At 40.7% G+C, this 11,056-nt stretch overlaps 1 protein-coding gene across 2 annotated transcripts in view; it reads right to left on the bottom strand.

The window, feature by feature from the left end:
* Positions 1 to 8,186: 8,186 nt before the first annotated feature.
* Positions 8,187 to 11,056, bottom strand: part of LOC111142504 (chromosome unknown C18orf32 homolog) — a 5,566-nt gene continuing 2,696 nt past the window's right edge. Inside the window, exons 2-3 of one of the 2 annotated variants that reach the window (XM_022495730.1) lie at positions 10,190 to 10,377; positions 8,187 to 8,879 (exon numbers count right to left, since the gene is read on the bottom strand). In XM_022495730.1, coding sequence (XP_022351438.1) covers positions 8,814 to 8,879; positions 10,190 to 10,354 — 231 coding nt within the window. In that variant the 5' untranslated portion in view covers positions 10,355 to 10,377 and the 3' untranslated portion in view covers positions 8,187 to 8,813. Of the gene's footprint in view, positions 8,880 to 10,189; positions 10,381 to 11,056 lie in introns of both variants that reach the window. The other variant, XM_022495731.1, reaches the window with a different exon arrangement.

Consider the following 11,056-nt stretch of genomic DNA (forward strand, 5'->3'; position numbering starts at 1 on the left):
AATAAATGCAAATAAAAGTTAAAAAAAAAAACCCAAGATGAGGGTGATTAGGAGGGATTTTTATACTATCTGCATTAAAAAAAAACTTTTTAACGTTAAAGATTATATCAGTGTATTATTTGTAGAATAACATTACATTAAAATTTAGGAACAAAGCATTAGTAAGTGAAGAGTTTTGGAGAGGTGACCCATGCTGCTGCTGTTTCTTTTTTAAATTGTGAAACATATTATACGTGAAAAGAAATCTATAACTGACACAGTTTAAGACTAAGAATAATGTGAAACCCACAACCCAGCTAAGAAGCAGAATGACAATATCCCAAGAGTCCCCTCTGTGCGTCTCCTTTTTTTTTTTAAAGATTTTATTTATTTATTTGACAGAGATCACAAGTAGGCCGAGAGGCAGGCAGAGAGAGAGGGGGAAGCAGGCTCCCTGCTGAGAAGAGAGACCAATTCCGGGCTCTATGTGGGGCTCGATCCCAGGACCCTGAGATCATGACCGATCCCAGGATCCTAGAATCATGACCTGAGCGGAAGGCAGACACTTAACGCACTGAGCCACCCACGTGCTCGCCCCGCAACGTGTTTCTTGATCGTATGTCAGAAATTTTTACTACCTCTGTATCCCTAAATAGCATATTGCTTAGTTTGGTCTGTTTTTAAACCATATAGAAACAGAATCATTCAGTATATATTACTCTGTGACTTGCTTTTTTCTTTCAGAAGTCTTTTTGGGATTTACCCATGTGGACTCATGCATCTAAGAATTAACTTTCTAAATTAATTCACTTTTGTTATTGACTTGCCTCTAGTAAACTGTCAAATGTTAAGGATATATCTAAGTCTTTACCTACCTACATACTGTGTAACTACCACTCACATTAAGATACAGAAAATTTCCAATCAGCACCTGGCTGGCTCAGTTTGGAGAACATGTGGCTCTTGATCTCAGGTTTGTATGTTTGAGCCCCATATTGGATGTAGAGATTACGTAAAAACAAGATCTCTCTTCTTCTTTTTTTTTTTTTAAGATTTTATTTATTTGACAGAGATCACAAGTAGGCAGAGAGGCAGGCAGAGAGAAAGAGAGGAGGAAGCAGGCTCCCTGCCAAGCAGAGAGCCCGATGCTGGACTTGATTCCAGGGCCCTGAGATCATTACCTGAGCTGAAGGCAGAGGCTTAACCCACTGAGCCACCCAGGCGCCCCTAAAAACAAGATCTTTTTTTTTTTTTTAAGATTTTATTTATTTGACAGGCAGAGATTACAAGTAGGCAGAGAGGCAGAGGGAGAGAGGAGGAAGCAGGCTCCCTGCTGAGCAGAGACCCCCCCCCCCACCATGCGGGGCTTAATCCCAGGACCCTGGGATCGTGACCTGAGCCGAAGGCAGAGGCTTTAACCCACTGAGCCACCAGGCGCCCCCCTAAAAACAAGATCTTAAAAAAAAAAAGATATAGGACATTTCCAGAGCACTAGAAATCTCACTTGTTTAAAAAAAAAAAAAAAAAAAGAAATCTCACTTGTTCTCCTTTCCAACTAATATCCCTCAGAAGTAATCACTATTCACACTTTAAGCAACACAGATGACTTCTGAGTTCATGTATTTTTCATGCTTGCATAGTATTCTAGTATATGCATATTTTGTGAATTTGGATATCAAACAATTGCTGATTGGCTCTGGTCAGGTAAACTAAGCAAGCTTGTCCCATAATTTCATTAATCTCAAAGTATATTATTATCCCACTGTTTACAAAATGGGATTTTTTGGAACCCCACTTAGAGCATGATAATGGGGCTTATTCACACCAATTTATTTATTTATTTAAATATTTTATTTATTTATTTGACAGACAGAGATCACAAGCAGGCAGAGAGGGAGGGGAAGCAGGCTCCCTGCTGAGCAGAGAGCCCGATGCGGGACTCAATCCCAGGACCCTGGGATCATGACCTGAGCTGAAGGCAGAGGCTTTAACCCACTGAGCCACCCAGGTGCCCCATAAGCAGTGTTTTTAAGAATATTCTTGTATATCTACTGATACACAGGTATATAGTTTTCTCTGGAATCTAGACTGTAGGAATATAAACTCTAGGAAAAAGTGTATATGCATGTTCAGCTTTACCAGATATGCCAGATTCTTTCCTAAAGTGGTTGTACCAATTTACACTCCCACCAGCAGTTTATAGGAACCTCTTCTGTTCATCCTCCCAACACCTGATCTTTAATTTTAAGCATTTTGGTGGTTTCTCATTGTAATTTTAATTTGCATTTCCCAGCTGAAACACGTGTTTCCATATATTTATGGCCCTTCTATGAAATATACTATTTAATTACTTTCCTCTTCCCCTCTACCTGAAATTATTTCTAGCCATCCAGTTTGGGGTCAGAAAAGGCTGAGTAGCTCCTTAAATTTCAAGACTGTAAACTCTTCAGAGTTTAAAACCAGTGAAGTCTGGGTTACCTGGGTGGCTCAGTGGGTTAAAGCCTCTGCCTTCGGCTTAGGTCATGATCTCAGGGTCTTGGGATCGAGCCCCGCATTGGGCTCTCTGCTCAGCGGGGAGCCTACATCCCCCACTCTCTCTGCCTGCCTCTCTGCCTATAAATAAATAAAATCTTTAAAACAAACAAACAAACAAACAAAACCAGTGAAGTCTGGATGTTCTGATTGGTGGGGATGATGGTATCCAGAGCCCAGATGGATTCCCAAATGATTGAAGTACTAGAATAATTAGTCAGGAAAGGGGACAAGTGTAGTAGGCAGACTTCTAAGATGGTGCCCCTGGATACCTGGCCCCTGATAGACACATGCTTTCTTCCCAACACCGATCAAATACTAACCTAGGTACAGATGTTGAGGGGATTTTGCAGATGTAATTAAGGTCCCAAAATAGCTGACCTTAAAACAGATTATTTAGGCAGATCTAATTTAATCAAGGGAGTTTAGAAGTCAGAGGGACATGTTCCAGCTGCCCTGGAAGAAAGCGAACACCCATGTTGTAGGCTGTCTATGGGAGCCACATGCCAAGAGCTACAAGCAGCCTCTGGGAGCTACAAGCAGCCTCTGGGAGCTACAAGTGATCCCTAGCTGACCAGAAGGAAAACCAGGACCTGTCCTATGACAACAAGAAAATGGATTCTGCTGACAACCAGCAAGCCTGGGAGCCCAGATGAGAACTGCAGACCGGCCAACATCCTGTTTTTAGCCTGGTAAAACCCTGAGCGGAGAATCCAGCCATACAACATCAATTTCTGACCTACAAAAACTGTGAGGTGATGAATTTGTGCTGTTTTAAACCACTAAATTTGTGATAATCTGTTATGCGGCCAATAGAAAAGGCACACACCAAGTAAGTATGAAACATCACCTGCTGAATTACAAGTGAGGAGCAGGACTTCTGTCTGTAGCTGTGGGTGTGCAATGCATAGGTCTAAGGGCATCGTTTACATTGTTGTCCATGTGAATGGTGCCCTCTGAAGTTGGGCAGTGCACTTTCAGCACAACTGTACATAGCAATCCTACAGGAGACCCCACTCTTGCCCTGTTCCAGAATCTTGGCTACCTCCCTTAACCATAGTAGAAATGAGAGCATCGGTCTAGAGGTAGTCAGAAATCCCTACCAGCTCAGCATTTGGAGTATTTAGTGTATTTTGCGTCTACTCTACCACATACTGGCCCTTCCATTTCCCTACACTTTCTTACCTACTTAATTTTAACCTCTTGCTTCATTTAGGTTTTCCCAAAGTCTTTTGTCTTAAGAAGCTGTCACCATGCCAATGAATAAGGCTTTGAGAATGGAAGCCAGTAGCTCCCTGGGGAGGAAACTACAAGGGACCTTCTTTCCTTTTGATTATGAATGCACTCAGGACATTTAGCTGTAGAGAGTTCAGAAGGCTTAAGCTCAGCGGTTAAAGTATTTTTCGATCCTGTCAGTCTGTCAAGTTGACCAACTGGCCAGTGGTAGTCGCTTTGAGGAAGTGCTGACTCACCTCTGTTTCCAAGGAAGGCAGCTTAGTAATGAAGAAAATGGGACAAAAACTGAGTCTTTCAGGTGAGCCTTGAAGAATTAGCTGGGAAAATGAGCCTGTCTCACAGAGCTGTTAAAAAGAGCTAAGGCAAAAATAAGCCACTGAAAACTAGGTAAGTCAGTCACGCTGGTGCAAGGAAAGCAAAATTGAAACCTGAAAACAGGTCCATAAACACTGCCCGACGCACTCTCCCCTCTCCATTTCTGCTCAGTTATTCCTGCTGAGATCTTACAGGTCTTAGGAGCTGTGACTGCTCCATAAAGGATCAATATTTTAAGACCTAAGAGGATAGTTTTGAAATCCTGGACGCTCCATGTAACATATTTAAACTCTATGTTCCTATTTCTCTGTATTTCAAGGTTTTCTAAGAAGCAGATGAGATCGTACACGTGACATACTCGTGTACAGTGCCAGGTGCTCGTGTTTAACACAGTAGCTTTTACTAGAAACGCACCCTGGAGACATGACATGATGGTGGGACTGGTATTTTGGGACAAGAGAACACTTGTATGGTATAGAACAGTGGCTACCAAATCCAGTCCAAGGGTAGGTGATATTTTTACCAGTCAACTATAAAAAGAAGAAAAATAAAGGGGCAATTGGGTGGCTCAGACAGCTAATCATCTGATTTTGGCTCAGGCTGTGATCTCAGGGTCCTAGGATGGAGCCCTGTATGGAGCCCTGCATCAGGCTCCGCACTCAGTGGGGAGTCTGCTTGTCCTTCTCCCTCTGCCCCTCCCCCTGCTCGTGAGCATGCTCTCTCAAATAAGTAAAATCTCTTCAAAAATTTTTTAAAAAGATTTTATTTATTTATTTGAGAGAGACAGTGAGAGAGGGAACACAAGGAGGGGGAGTGGGAGAGGGCAAGCAGGCTTCCCGTTGAGCAGGGAGCCCGATGCGGGGCTTGATCTTAGAAGACCTGAGCTGAAGGCAGATGCCTAACGACTGAGCCACCCAGGAGCCCAACAAATAAAATCTTAAAAAAAAAAAAAAAAAAGAAAAGGAAAAAGACATACAATTATGGACAAAACAGTGAATTTTCCACAAAAATTTCTCATAAATTTATTCAAACTAATGGGCTATTGTTTCCCTTTATTCTATTTTCATTCTTTTGGTGTCAAAATGTCTTATGAAATAATGGTGATAATATATTTCACCTTCTTAAAATACCCTTAGCGGGCCAAATAAAGTTGTCAACTGTGTATTAGTATCAGTCCCCTCAACCCTTTTAAAAACTTTTTTTTTTTTACTAGTTTGGAAAACACGAGACTGGGAACCAGTGTTTGGGTATGACTGTTAAGAAGGGCAAAGGCCTCAGAAGACCGGCAATTCCTAGTAAGGTGGGCTTCCAGGAACCAGCATGATCCAGGGAAATTTTCAAAATTACTCATACTCATCCTCCAAGAATTTTGAATTAGAAAACTGGTGTGCTACGGAAAAAATGAGAGTGCAAATGAAGAAAGAGGATGTGGGATCCAGGAATCAAGAGATCCAGCACAGAGTGGTAAAGGAAAGTCCCCCAAATGGCGCCTGCGTGCCAGCCCTCCTCAACAAGCCAGGAGAGGATGTGTGTGGGGAAAGAGGTAATTAATAAGTCCCAGGAAGCAATGCTTGTATGTGAAACACACTCACACTACAGTAGTCCCCCTTTATGTGTGGGGGATTCATCCCAAGACACACAGGGGATTCCTGAAACCGGGGATAGCACCGAACCCTAGATGTACTGTTTTTCCCTACACGTATATACCTACGACAAAGTTTAATTTATAAATCAGATACAGCGGGGCGCCTGGGGGCTCAGTTGCTAAGCGTCTGCCTTTGGCTCAGGTCATGATCCCAGGGTCCTGGGATGGAAACCCGCATCGGGTTCCCTGCTCAATGGGGAGTCTGCTTCCCCTACTGCCCATCTCCCTGCTCTTGCTCTAATAAACAAAATTTTTAAGACAACTTAAAATAAATTCCAGTAAGAGATTAACATTAACAGAACAATTATTACCTACCGTAACAAGCTGTGAATGTGATCATTCTCAAGATATCTTACTTCACTGTACCTATCCTCCTTCTTGTGATGATGTGAGGATAAAATGCTTACATGAGCTGAAATTAGGTGAAGGAGTTGACATTGTGCTGTAGCTGTTAGGCTACTGTTGACCTGACCATACACCTGGAGGATTACCTGCTTCCAGATCATGGCTGACAGCAGGTAATGGAAACTGTAGAAGCTGACGATAAGCGGAGACTAGTCCATGCACATATTCTACGGTGAGGAGTTCCTGATGCTAATCGTTGTAAGTCAGCGTCCCAGAAAGTGGAAGGCACCCTTGAGATAACACAGTAACCCAGAACCAGCAATAAGAGATGTGATCACCCCTATCAGGCTCAAAAGGACAGAGTGAGGGAGAGGTTAGTGGCAAATGAAGTCACACGCAGTTGGCCAACTTGAGGTGCAGGACTTTTGGCTGAGGAACACAATTACCGTGAAGAGAACCAGGAGAGAGGCAGCAGAGGGAGTAAGTAACTTGACCTTCTACTTTACTTCCCTTCCTCCCTTACAGAGCCCCACTGGGAAAACTCAACAGAGTCTAGAGTCTGTTGATGTAGTTCATATAGTTTCTTGGGCATCAAAGTAGGGTAAAGGCAGCAGATTTGGAGGGGCAAATGGAAGGCAGCTGGTGCACTCGTGATGATATAATAATTAATGACAACCCAAATTTACAAAAACATATTAGAAGGAGGTGTAGAAGTAGAGGGACTTACAGTGTAAGACCACAGTATCTGAACCATGGCAGAAAGTAACAGCTGACAACTCCAAAAATAGCAGTATATTTTTACCTATTATTTAGAAATATGGAGCTAAACGGCAAGACACAGCAACAGCTAAACGAGTAATGCCTTTGGGGACTAAGGAAGTATGATGTAATAAGCCTTGAAATATGACGATTTTTAAAGAAATGATATATTTAATAAAAACAAATTAAGAAAGCTACTAGAGGGGCACCTGAGTGGCTCAGTCAGTCAAGCATCTGACTTGTGATTTCAGCTCAGGTCTTGATCTCAGGGTCATGAGTTCAAGCCCTGCACTGGGCACCACACCCAGTGTGGAGCCTACTTAAAAAAAAAAAAAAAAGTTGGTAGAAGGTACACAGAAAACTAACAGTGGTTACATCTTTGGAGCGAGAATAAGGGTATAGAAAGAACATTAACTGTTCATTGAACTTGCTCTTGCATTCTTTTACTATGAACTTTTTTTTTTTTTTCAAGAATTTAAGTAATCTCTACACCCAACATGGGCCTTGGACCCACAACACCGAGATCAAGAGTTGCAAGCTCCACTGACTGAGCCAGCCAAGTGCCCCAACATTTCCTTTTTTTATAATAAAGTTTTAAATACCTTATAAAAAAACCTAATCAGGGGCTCCCCTCTGCGAAAACCCCCCACCACAATCTAATCAACTGAATATAGTTGCTAAAGGGGATTTATCTTATCCTTTAGGTGGGTTGGAGCAGAAAAACTAGAAGCTACTGATTTGTATCCAAATGAAATCAAATTTCATTTGTATCCAAATGAAATCATTTGTATCAATGAAATCAAGGATGGATCAATGACTTAACCATACACATAGCTTAACAGAGCCTCAGTTAGGACTGAGGACTTCTAACCCCACAGAGAATAAATACATACAATATAAAGATAAGGCACATCATCTTTGAGTATTTATACATCCCCACACTTACGTGAAGAAGGACAGGGATGAAAGACCATATGGAGACCCAGAGCAGCAAAGAACTACCCAGTCCTGAGTTAAAAAAACACTAAATTCTGGAGTGTCTTGTTATGTGAAACAATGGATACAATGTACTCTTTAAAAAAAGACAAGACTGGGACACCTAAGTGGTGTCTGCCTTCACCCCTCCCCACCAAATCGGGCTCTCTGTTCAGCAGGGAGCCAGCTTCCTCCTCTCTCTCTGCCTGCCTCTCTGCCTACCTGTGATCTCTGTCAAATAAATAAATAAATAAATAAATAAAACTTTTAAAACTAAAAAAAGAAAAGATTGTTGCTGTAGGACTATGCAGATGCTACCACCACGTATTTCTGCTTTTTGATATGGCAACAGATGTCCGTTTTAAATATTTAAACTGCAAAGGAAAAAAGAACCACAAACTAAACTGAATATTTAATAAACTTTGTAAGAACAGAAGGAATGCAACAAGGATTAGAATTTTATAATATACATTAGATATTTTTGTAAAAGGTATTCCATTTTTCGAAGGCGTTTTCCCAATTTCCCCATCTTTTCTATCTTCCTCAGAGCAATAAGCAGGAATTACTATCAGAAGTAGGCTGCTCCGTTCCACTGGACAGTAATTGTATTTTTATGTTTGAAGTCCTCATCATCTCCCCAAACCCCCTCCTTTCACCATACAGTCTCACTGCACTGTTTCATAGTAACACTGTACTCCGCTCAAATTCAAAGAGCCTGAACTCAAGGATTTTTGAGTACTGGTTTAGTAGCAGTGTCTACTGGCACAAACCTTCTATTTATTCATAACTGCGATAATAGAAATGGAAGCTACTTTAATGAAATAGGAACTCAGGAATGAGATCATTAAATATAACTAAACACTTTTAAAATATAAATATCATGTATTTCCTGATTAGTATCAGGTGAGTATCTAAGCTATCTATTCCAAATTCTGGTCTCAGAGAGAAAAAGGTCAGAGACAATTGCAAGCAAGGTGCTTCATATTATCAGGTCCATTTTTAAAACAATGAGATCCTTTGGATCACTTTAGTCTTTCTTTTTATCAGAGATTTCCGTCGGACCTTTTGTTGGTAATCCATTTATGTCTGCGCCCTAAAATTTAAAAAAAAAGAACATTTTAGATATTATTACAACTCATCATAAGAAATCATCTCTTTAAAAACCAACAACAAATTTCAGAATGAAAAAACTCTGCTTCTAGAAATGTGCAGGAAGGCTAAATTAGTACAAAACACAGGTGAAGTCAAACTTAACAAGAACCAATGCTAAAAACAGTTGTCCAAATATTCATTTTAAAAAATAACTTCATTTTGTTTTTTAATTTATTTTATTTTTTAAAAGATTTTATTTATATTATATTATTTATATAATATATAATATATATACATATTATATATTTATTTATATTATTTATATTATATTATTTTATATTTTATTTATAAAGCATACAAGCAAGGGGAGGGGCAGAGGGAGAGGGAGAAGCAGGCTCCTAGCTGATCAGGGAGCCCAACAGGGGACCCAATCCTAGGACCCTGGGATCATGACCTGACCGAAGGCAGATGCTTAACTGACTGAGCCATGCAGGCTACCCATTTTGTTTTTTTTTTTAAATCTCTATGATCCTTCCAACTAAATCTCTTACCAAAGTTATCAATCAGTGAAACTGGCATATTTTAGTATTATCTCTTCTCGTCCATTAGCTATTTATTATTATTCTTACCAGCCAAGAAATATTGATAATTATCTTGGCTATAAGACAAGGAACAAACACACTAATCAGAAGTCTAGTTTAAAACCTTAGTTTAAACCAAATGTTAATTACTTAAAAAACACCCTAAACCCTTTATTTCAAAAAAAGAAATTGGGGCACCTGGCTGACTCAGTTGGTTGAGTGTCTGCCTTTGGCTCAGGTCATGATCCTGGGATGGAGTCCCTCATCATGTTCCCTGCTCAGCGGGAAGCCTGGTTCTCCTCCTCCCTCTACCTGCAGCTCCCCCTGCTTATGCTCTCTCTCTGTCAAACATATAAATAAAATCTTAAAAAAAAAATCAAGCTTAAACGCCTGGGTAGCTCAGTTGATTTAACTCTTGATTTAGGCTCAGATCATGGTCTCAGGGTCACAGGACAGAGCCCCACAAAGGGCTCAATGCTGAGCATGGAGACTGCTTAGAATTCTTTCTCTATCTCTCCCTCTGCCCCGATCCCATCCCCAGCTCATTCTCTCTAAATAAATAAAACCTTTAACAACAACAACAACAACAACAAAGTAGAGAAAAAAAGAAATTAAAACACATTAATGAAGTTTCTGGTTCCAAAAACATGCCTTTTCAAAGGCAAGTAATTTCCCCTGACTGTACCACCCTCCCCACCTGCCCTCAGTCAAGGTATTTTAATGTTCTTACCTTACAGTCTACCTTGCCTTTGTTTTTATCGTGGGATTCTCGAAGAGCTTTCTTAGGCCACATACGACTCACAAAGGGGGAAATCAGAGGGTATATGTAGGGCTCCAGGAATTTTTTGTAGATCCAGAGCAGAATCGGAATGACGATGCAAGGAATGCACACCATCCTCCCAGGCTGGAGCTCCTGAGCTGCTGACGTGCGCGAGAAAGCAATTCAGGTCATCACAAGAAGAACAACTAAAGGCATTTACCTAGATGAAGATACTTGAAAGGACGATTTCTACATTAAAGGGAAAATCTAAATTATTTATTAGCTAAATGCACAAATCTATTAAATAAAAGTGCTGCTCTCTATAAAGGACTAAGAGGTGGTAGACATGAAAATAACAGGGAGGTACCTGCCTCCGAACCCCTCCAATCACTGCTGCTCAACCATAAATTTAAGGATAAAGCTAAGATATGAACTTCTGCTGGGTACTAGGCAGTTAGGCCCTTTGCCTTTATCAACTCCTCTAATTCTCAAAACTCAGCCTCACCATCTTCAGAGACTGACAGTATTTATTAGCTAAACCTCCAAGGCTAAGGGCAAATCCTGTAATAAGAAATTCATTAAGATATCACTTTGGTGGTTGCCTGGGTGGCTCAGTTGTTAAGTGTCTGCCTCCCGGTTCAGGTCATGATCCCAGTGTCCTGGGATCGAGCCCCACATGCTCAGCGGGAAGCCTGCTTCTCCCTCTCCCACTCCCCCTGCTTGTGTTCCCTTTCTTGCTGTGTCTCTCTCTCAAATAAATCAATAAAATCTTAAAAAGAAAGAAAGAAAGAAAGAAAGAAAGAAAGAAAGAAAGAAAGAAAGAAAGAAAGAAAGAAA

The sequence above is a fragment of the Enhydra lutris genome, unplaced genomic scaffold (assembly GCF_002288905.1).
Source record: "Enhydra lutris kenyoni isolate GAN:26980312 unplaced genomic scaffold, ASM228890v2 scaffoldscaffold8, whole genome shotgun sequence".
Lineage (NCBI taxonomy): Eukaryota > Metazoa > Chordata > Mammalia > Carnivora > Mustelidae > Enhydra > Enhydra lutris.